Below are 10,337 nucleotides of genomic sequence, written 5' to 3'. Positions count from 1 at the left end.
TTAGAGATTAAGTCTTTGGGGAGGTTTTATTATTCTTGTAGAACGCCGTAGAGGCGGTACGTTTTCTGCTCTCGATGATTCGGCACCATGTGCGGCACCTTGCGACATCTCCGGTTGCATCGGCTGATCTGTTGGTCGTGGAGGTCCATCGCTCACCGAACCAGTTGGATCAAGAAACACCGATTCAGCACCGGCCGTCTTCTGTGCCGGAAAAGGTGGAGCAATGGCAGATGGCTCCGCAGTCGTCGTTGCTGTCGATGAATAGCGTTCAACACGATGAGGTTCACTCGCTGATGTTTCGTTGCTTGTTGGTGATCTTAGAGCTGCACCGACCTTCACGATGTGATCGATGTGCCTCTCCCAGATTCTTCCATCGTCGAGCTTCACCGCGTAGCGTAGGGTACCAAGCTTCGAAGTCACGCTGCCGAATTGCCATTTATTGCTGGTGAGAAAATCACGTACGCGAACTCGGTCACCTGCTTCTAATTCCCGTGGCGTCGATGTTGAAGGCGTTTCTTCGGTGCTTCTCGGCAGCATCAAGTCCAGTCGCGAACGTATTTGGCGGCCAAACATCATCATGGATGGCGACTGACCGGTCACTGGATGTATGGTTTTGCGGTACGTCAACAGGATCTTCGACAACTCTACGTTCAGCTGGGATTTCGGACACTGGAGGGCCTTGAGTTTTTGCTTGAATGTTTGAACATAGCGTTCCGCCTGTCCGTTTGTGGCGGGATGATATGGAGCTCCCATCTTGTGTACGATGCCATTCTGTTTCAGGAATGTCTGGAATGATGTTGCTGTGAACTGCACTCCATGGTCGCTGACAAATACTGCGGGAATGCCGAATGTGCTGAATATGTCGCGACATATGCTTTCTGTATTTTCTGCGGTGATGGATCGGCAGACTCTGATTTCTGGCCACTTTGTGTAGGCATCAATCAGGATGAAGAAATAGCAGTCCAGATACGGACCGGCGAAGTCCGCATGGACGCGTTGGAACGGCTCTGTCGCAGGTTCCCAATGATGAGGCTGAACTTTTTCGGGCATCGGCCGAACTGACTGACATTCAGCGCAGCTGGCAATCATCTCCTCTATCTCCTTGTCCATACCGTTCCACCAACAGTATCCCCTGGCAAGCGACTTTGTTCTGGATGAGCCGAAGTGTGTGGCATGCAGCTCTGCTAGCACTCGCTTGCGAAACACTGCTGGGACGTAGACACGAATACCACGTAGAAGACATCCTTTTTGTAGCGAGAACTCTGCTTGATCGATTCCGAATCGGTGCTTTCCGTCGACGCTCTGTCCGTGCTTGAGTCCCTGGATCAGCATGGTCACAGACTTATCCGCAGCTGTTGCCTCAGCAAGCTCCGCCGCGGTTAACGGCAAAGTCTCTATTTGGTTGATCTCCACTACGTCGCACTCCTCAATCACGTTCTCAGGATCCGTGGTTTGCAGCGGCATTCGGGAAAGGGCATCCGCATTCGCATGATCCGCCGACTTTCGGAAGCGTATCTGAAAGTCGAAGGATTGCAAATATGTAGCGTAATGCTGCATACGAAGTGCAGACATCACTGGTAGACCCTTGTTTTCGTTGAATATCTTCGAAATCGCCTGGTTGTCGGTTATCAAGACGAATTTCCGACCGTAGAGGTATTGGAAGAACTTCCTCACTCCGAACACGATAGCGTAGGCCTCCTTGTCCACCTGCATGTACCGTTGCTGGGTACGATTCAAAGTTTGTGAAGCAAACTGTATGGGGCGCTCGGTGCCGTCCGGGAAAACATGGCTCAGAACAGCCCCCACGCCATAGGGAGACGCGTCGGTGGCCAACACTAGTGGCAAGTCAGGCGAATAGTGCACAAGACAGTTTTCCTTCTGCATTTGTTCCTTCACGGTCCGGAACGACTTCTCGCAGTCTTTGGTCCAGACGAATGGGACTTCGTTCTTCAAAAGGTTATTCAGCGGGTACAGCACTGTGCTGAGGTTCTCGTAGAAGCGGCCGTAGTAGTTGACGAGTCCAACAAGGGAGCGTACTTCATCCTTGTTCTTCGGACGCGGCATGTTGACAATCGCATCAACTTTCTGCTGGACCTTGTGTATTCCTTCATGATCAATTTGATATCCACAGTACTCAATCTGGTCGGTGAAAAACTCGCATTTCTTCCGGTTGACGCGTATGCCGTAGTAGCTCAACCTGCGCATGACCTCTTCGAGCCTTTGCAAATGGATCGCATCGGTAGGCCCGGTGACCTTGATGTCATCGAGGAAGACAGTGACACCTTCAATGCCTTGCAGGATCGTTTCAATTTGGCGCTGCCAAATCGCCGGAGCAGATGCTACACCGTACATCAAACGGTTCGGACGGTAGAGCCCACGGTGTGTAGATAACGTTAGCATCTCTCGATCCTCCTCCGCAACCTCCATCTGGAGATATGCCTGCACAAGGTCAATTTTAGTGAACTTCTGACCACCCGCCAGTGACGCAAACAACTCATCTATCGTTGGCAGGGGGTGCTGATCAACCTTCAGTTGAGGATTCACTGTTTGCTTATAATCCCCGCAAATTCGAACACGGTTATCAGCTTTCTTCACTGGCACGATCGGCGTGGCCCAGTTACTGTGGCTCACCTTCGTAAGCACACCTTCGGATTCCAGTTTGTCCAGCTCCTTGTCCACTGTGGCTCGCAAGTTGAACGGGACCTTCCTGGCTTTCAGAAATACAGGTTGGGCATTCGGCTTCAAGTTCAGCTTCGCTTGAACGGCTGCAATTTTCCCCATAGAATCCTCGAAGACCGACGCATACTTCGCAAAAATCTGCTTCAGCTGCTCAGCAGTATCGCGGGAACCGACCGGCTGGTCAATGACGTTCACTGCAGCTTCCTTCTTCAGGATCGCGTTCCAGTTGACGTTCAGCACTTTGAGCCACTCTCTTCCGAGTAGCGGATGCTTCGAAGAATCCACCACGTACAACGGCAATGTGGCTCGCACCCCACGGCAATCGACGGTCACTTCCAGGACTCCCAATACACGAATGTTGGTATCGCAGTAGCTAACGAGATTCAAAGAACACTTGCGAAGTTGGCATTCCTTGAAGTACTGTTGGAAAAGCTGCGCGCTGATGATGCTCACGGGGCTGCCAGTGTCGATCTCGAACCGGATCGGAACACCGTTCAGCACCAGGGTCAGCCACAACTTCGCCGCTCTGGAACCATTCAGGGTACAAATTTCGCCATACATAACCTCGCCCGCATCGATGTCCTCTGTAGAATCACATCGCTGATCGATCGCTTTCACTGCCCCAGATTTAGTATCGGACTTCCCAGCGGAAGCCTTGCTCGCCGACGACTTCCTCATACAAACCCGCTCAAGGTGTCCTTTGGTGTGGCAATAGGAACACACAGTATTTTGATGTTTGCATGCTTTAGCCAGGTGCGATTTGTCGCCGCACCGAAAGCAGAACTTCTCTCCCGTGGATTTGCCAGCTGTCGGAGATTTCCCCCCACTTTCTTATCGTTCGCCTTACCTTGATGGTGTTGGACAGCATTTACCTCCGATTTCGCAATAGAGCCGGCAATCTCTGCGCCGCCTTTCTGGGACAGCTCCATGCCGACCGCAATATCCCGGGCATCCTGCAGCGTCAGTTGCCTGTGTTCCAGAAGACGTCCTCGAATGTCATTCCGCCGTAAGCCAAACACGAGTTGGTTCCTCAGTGCCGTGTCCAGGTAGTTGCCGAAGTTGCAGGTAACGGCGATGCGACGGAGGGCCACTAGATATTCGTCGATGGTTTCGTCCGGGGAGAGGGCATCCTTGTCCCCCTGGCGTCGGCACTTGAACCGGAAATTTTCGCTTATTTCCAGTGGCCTTGGGTTGAAGTGCTGTTCGAGGGTGTCCACTATCACTTGGAAGGTCTTCGTGCGGGGGTTATCCGGAGCAATCTTGTCGCACAACGTCTCATATGTTTCGGAACCCATCAGATATAGAAGCAGGTTCCGTCGAAGGTCACCATCTACTACGCCGTAAATGGTAAACGCCGTCTCGAGCCTTTCCACCCATCGAGACCAACGTGTTTTCTTCCGGTCATAGGCATCGATGTGGAAATTTGGTGGCAGATTCCCTCCAGCAGCAGCAACAGCAATTGGTGGAACATTTCCACCGCCACCAGCAGCAGCATTGTCGACCATCCTCGTTCGCCAACTGTTGTAACGGGGCGACCGCAGGGCGGAACACTAGCGCTGAGACGACGAAGACGAAGCAAATCGCGAAACGCGGACTTTAGTTTTCGGACGAGGTGAAACACGTTTTTACTCTCCGCTCGTTTATTTACTTCTGACAGTTGGGTTCAATGTATTGTAGTGTGTAAGGTAGGGTGTTTTACAAAGTATCAATGTTGTATAATAGTAGGTATGGCAATCAATGTATAACAAATTCATCCAGAAATTCCGGTAGAAATTCCTCCAGGATTTTATCAAGGGATTTTTTCAGAAATAGAAAAATAATAGATTAGAAATAGAAATCTCCCAGAATTTTTCTAGAAATTTATCCAGCAATTCTTCCAAGAATTTCTCTTAGAGATTCCTCCAGAAATTCCCAAAGGAATTTCTCTAGTAATTCCTCCAGGATATTATCCAGTAATTTCTACAGGAATAACCCCAGGAATTTCATCAGGAACTCTCCCAGGAATTGCTCCTGGACATCTTTCTAAAATTATGTCAGCAATTCCTCTAGGTATTTCTCCAAGAATTTCTCCCGAGATTCCATCAGGAATTGCCTAAGGGATTCCTTCAGCGATTTCTCCATGAAAAATCTCTTCATGAAATTCTTTTAAGATTGCTTCAGTAAATCCTCTAGGGATTTCTTCAGAAATTCTTCGAGGATATTCTCCAGGAATTCATTCAGAAATTTTTCAGGGATTCCTCCAGGTATTCCACCAGGGATTCCTCCAGAGATTCCTCCAGGGATTTCTTCACAAATTTATTCAAGAATATCCCCAGGGATTCCTTCAGATATTCCTTTCTCCAGGAACTGCACTAGCAATTCCGCTAGAAATTCCTCCAGGAATCTCTCAAGGGGTTCTTTCAGAAATAGAAAAATAACAGAAATAGAAACAGAAATCTCTCAGAATTCCTCTGGAGATTCCTCTAAATATTCATTCAGTAATTCTTTCAAGAATTCCTCTAGCGATTTCTCCAGAAAATTCCACAGGAATACCACTAGGAACTCCTCCATTTATTCCTCCGTGATGTTATCTAGGAATTTCCCCAGGAAATTTCTTCGGGAATACCTCCAGGAAATACTCAAGGAATTTCTTCCGGAATACTCCTGGCATCCTTCAGGAATTATACCAGCAATTCGTCCAGGAATTTCTCCTGGAAATCCTCTTGGGATTTCTTCAGAGAATCTTTCAGGAAATTCTCCACGAATACTTTGACGAAATTCTCAGGGATTCCTCCAGACATTCCTCCAGAGATTCTTCCAGGAATTACTTCAGGGATTTCCCCACGAATTTTTCGAGGGATATTCCCAGAGATTCCACCAGGGAATCCTCCAGAAATTCCTCCAAGGGTTCTTTGAGGTAATCCTCCAGGCATTTCTCAAGGGATTTTTTTTTCAGAAATTTCTCCAGCAATTGCTCCCAGAATTCCTCTTGAGATTTCTTCAGGAGTTTCTCCCGGAATTCTCCTAGAGATTCCAAGAATTCATCCAAAAAATTGCTCAAGGAAATTCTCCAGGAATTCCTGCTGGGTCTAATCCAAGAATTCCTCCAGGAATTGCGCCAAGAATTTGCTCAGAAGTTTCTACAGGCATTCCTCCAAGGATTCATTCGCAAATTTCTCTAAGATTTCCTCATGGATGTTTTAAAGAGATTTCTTATGAAATTTTACTAGGGATTCCGTCCAGAATTCCTCCAAGAATTTCTCCAGAATTTCCTCCAAGGAATCCTCCAGAAATTTATCTGGGATTTTTTCTAGGATTTCCTCATGAGATCTCTTCAGAAATTTCACTAGGTATTCCTCCCTTAATTTATCCAGGAATTCGTACAGGTTTATTTTTTGAAATTCTGACAGGAATTCCTTCTGGAATTCAAAAATTCTGGAGGAATTTCTCCAGCAAACAGTATTGGAAGATAAATGTACGCATACAAGAACCAGGAAATTCTAGGTTTATCATCAAAAGAGTTCGTAATTTCCAAAAGAGTTCAGCTATAATTTCTGATGAATGTTTTGTAGACATTGACAAAAAAATTAGGGCAAAATGATTCACGAGTAAATAAAAATCCTTAATCTTCCAAAAATTGGTCACCGCTACCAGCACCACGTTGATTTGTGTAGATCAGGCGAGCTTTTTTTAACGTATTGTACAAAATACAACAGAGTTAAGGGTTAAATAAAGCTTTTAGAATATAATGCTATTATGTTCAATTTCATCGTGTTGCGTTTAGTTATAAAAGCTAGTATAGGTACATTTCAAATGTCCCAAATGGAGGACAACGTGCCTCTGGAACCGGCCTTCTGATAGGTACATATTTACTAAGGGTGCTTGCCTCCCCTGACCGAAAAGCTGGCTACGCCCTTGTCCATCAGCAATGCTCCTACTGTTTCGGCATGAACAATGCAATCAGAATCATAAAAAGGCAGACTACTGGTTCATCATTTTCCGCCTCATGCACTGCAAACAGAGACCAAGCGCAAAAATCACTTTATCTTCCGAACGTTAATTTGAAAAAATAACATTTACCCTGGTGAAAATTAGATTTGGGATATATTTTCCCACAAAACATTCAACGTGAACAAAAGCATCCCCTTTTTTCAATCTCGGCATAGCCCCAACGGCAATCCAGTAGTAGGTACGCTACATGTGTTTATTCCCATTCTGGAAAATAACTAATTCATGCTTTTCCTTCTCGGAACTCGGATGTGTACCTACCAACCTATATATGTGAAGTTGTTTCCGCTCGCCCCGGATGATGTGTGTACTGTAGATGGCTGCTGATGACGAATGCAGGACTCTCTGGCTTTGCCACAGCGACTCTTCACATCGTTGGTCGGTCGGTTGGAAGCTGTCGTTCTGGGGGCAAGAGAACAACGCCACAACTTCAGAACACTGGAATGTACCAAAGCAGAACCCGTATGATAGCCGGTGGTTAGTGGGTGGATGCTTCTCATCATTAAGGGAGGTTGGTATATAGTATATTGATGTAATGTACAGAATAAAGCTACAACCTTAATAACTATTTGAAAATTTTGAATGAATTTATTTACCATATTGGTATTTTTGAACTTAACTAATGCAACCATCTTGAAACACTTCATAAATATGTTTGAATGTATCCATACGACATTCTCTCCTAGGATATTCAACAGTGACTCAGGAATCACATTTTGCTCCAACTTCCCACATATTGCAACATAAGAAATGGTTTGACCAGTTCCAGAATCAGTGGTTAGTCGGAGATATCATGCACTTGTTTGTACACATGTTTGCCACGTTTTACAACATCCAAACGGCCAAACTAGATTTGGTTTGGATGGGTTGAGAGATGAAGATGGCCTGCCGCAGAAACAGCAAGAAGCATTTGCAGTGTTTTTTTTGCTGTGGTAAAGTTAATCAGAATATGTATGCGAAAGAAGCAGTTACAGGGTTTGTTTCTTCAGAATATTAAATTTAGTATGCTAGATGGATTGTATTGCATGTTTTGTGGTATCCTGCTTCAGTTGATACTACATTGATGATTTGTATTAGTAGAACTGTGTGAAACATATGATAAGGATTCTGGAGAGTTTCAATTTCGTAATTCTTCCGGTTCAATTTTTTTTATCTAATTCATTTCTTTGAGGCTCAATCGCGTATAACGCTTTACGGAGCCGAAGATCTCTTTTTGCACTTAATAATATACATGTACAAGATAATAACTTTTCAATCATGTTTGTTAGTAATGGGTGGAAGCTAGGGTACTCGTGGCAGCTCGAGGTTAGAAGGTCACATTTTAAAGGATGGACAGGGTGAGGACTGGAATAAAGGTTTCACTGCAGATCATACGGGGGCTAATAGCATTTTTCTAGCATGTCCGGTGCCTTGTGGTGTTGGTACCAGCTTGTTGGAGGGCTTGGTCTTCCGGATGGCCAGGGGCAGCTGGGTTACACGAGGAGGACAAAACAGAGAAAAAACAAAACTGGAGAAGAATATATATTTTATACCAGAATTTTATACCAGATGAGCGGAGAAATTCATAAATGGATTGCATATAGGGGAGATCACTGGTTCCCAACACATCCCTTACTGGAACGAAGGGTTGTCTACCTCGGGCCTCAAGGGTATCCAATAGTAGTGCTCTGGAGGCGTTATTATCCGACAATCTACGTGGTCGATGTCATCATAACCGGAACCGCACTTAGTACAAACATTGCTGAGCGCGAGGTTTATTCTATGCAATTGTGCAAATTCATCGTGTGAAATTCTTCTATCATAGATCTCGCCTTCCAGTGCGCCCACCTTTGCGAGAGAGTCCGCCTTCTCATTGCCATAAATTGAGCAATGAGAGGGGACCCATACAAAGGTAATCTTGTACGATCTTTCGACCAGTGCACACATCTGCTCTCTTATTTTTGTAAGGAAGTCAGATGCATGCCTTACAGGTTTCATCGACCGGAGTGCCTCAATAGAACTGAGGCTATCCGAGAAGATGAAAAAATGGTCTGCGAGCATGTAAGAAATCATCCCCAAAGCGAAGTCGATTGCTGCCAGTTTAGCAACATAAAAAGAACAAGGTTCTTGAAGTTTTCGGAATGCGGTGGAATTTTCATAGTAAACACCGAAGCCAGTAGATCCATTGATGCGGGACCCATCAGTGAAGAATCTCTTACCGGAATTGACATTTTAGTACTTTTCGTTAAAAATGCGAGGAATATATTACATCGAAGTTGACCTGGTATTCCATGAATAGCTTGTTCCATGGACAGATCGTATTTAACAGAGGAACTGACATTGGTGAAGTGTACACGAGGAGGATCCCGAGCAAAGGCGGATAACTAAGTGATATCACTTTGATAACAAACTATGTTATCGGTATTATCATTTTGTTATTTTTGTTATCATCTTTTCCAATTGATGATAATTAAATGATAACAATTTAAGTTATCAAAAATTTTGGTCTGTCGCGATAACATAAAAATACTAAATGATAACAAAATATGTTATCAGTTTCCAAACGCACATTTCAAAGTTTTCCCAAAACTGAGGGTCTGGTGGACCTCGAATCTAAAAATAGATTCCGCTTTCCATCTTCAATGCGACTGCAGTACGAAAGCGTAGCCTTCAACTACTCTCCTTCTCACTGAGTCCCGTTGGTATAGGGGCTATCGGCTGCGACCGGTAATCACTCGATCAGGGTTCGAGACCCAGTGGGCGCAATAGTTGAAAACATGGGTTATAATTATAAGAAACTTTTTTCAGTTGCTAACTATGTCGGTATGATAACTAAATGATAATAAAACCTGTTATCAATCAGCTGTATTTTTTCGTGTTGATAACTAAATGTAATATTGAATAAAATAGTGTATAACACAATTAGTTATCAACTTGAAATCAATGATAACACAATTTCTTATCATTTTGGTATTGGTGGAGTAAATTTGAGTTATCATTTTTGTTATGTTGGCTCTTAATTCAACCTAAATGATAACAAACTCAATTATCAAACGAATGATAACCAGGTAACAGAACTTGTTATCATTTTGATATCCGAGATGAACAGCTCGATAAACAGCTGAGCTCCCAGGAAAAGCTAGCATCCACCTCGCCAAGTTGTTCTGAAAGCAGTGGCCGTGATTACCATCCCTGTCCAAACAGGGTTCACATACACAAATCTGGGAACCATCCGGCCAGAGCGCTAGGCGTTTTAGTCCACGAGTAATGCCAAACAGCAACCAGATCCCAATCGCAAAACATCCGCCAACTATGTTCACCAAATTATCGTTCCGATCTGATATGCTGTGTTTCCGGGCTGCTGGCCAATTCTCCAAGCTCACGGGCTGTTCCAAACATGGGCTAGTCGGCTGCGTAATCGTGAATCGTAACTGTACAAATAAAATTTCACAGAATTCAAAACAACTATGAGCATCCAGTAATGGCTCGAGATTTGTATTATTTTATTTTGACACAATGACAGATCAACCAAATAGTTGTAATATAGTTGTATTAAAGTTGTAATGATTATCACAAAACAAACAAACAAGTGAGTACATATGTTGAAAATATGTTACTTAAACGTATTTTAAATGTAATAACAAGCTCTTGTTATAGAGTGGTGCGCCAGATGTTATTTTGAAGGATTTTGA

General features: G+C 44.5%; 1 protein-coding gene across 1 annotated transcript; it reads right to left on the bottom strand.

The window, feature by feature from the left end:
• Positions 1 to 3,357, bottom strand: LOC134286841 (uncharacterized protein K02A2.6-like). Its single transcript, XM_062848527.1, has one exon. The coding sequence runs from the start codon at positions 3,355 to 3,357 to the stop codon at positions 1 to 3; it is 3,357 nt and encodes a 1,118-aa protein (XP_062704511.1).
• Between the last annotated feature and the right edge of the window lie 6,980 nt (positions 3,358 to 10,337).

The sequence above is a fragment of the Aedes albopictus genome, chromosome 2 (genome assembly GCF_035046485.1).
Source record: "Aedes albopictus strain Foshan chromosome 2, AalbF5, whole genome shotgun sequence".
Taxonomy (NCBI): Eukaryota; Metazoa; Arthropoda; class Insecta; order Diptera; family Culicidae; genus Aedes; species Aedes albopictus.
This window is presented reverse-complemented; position numbering and strand designations above follow the sequence as displayed.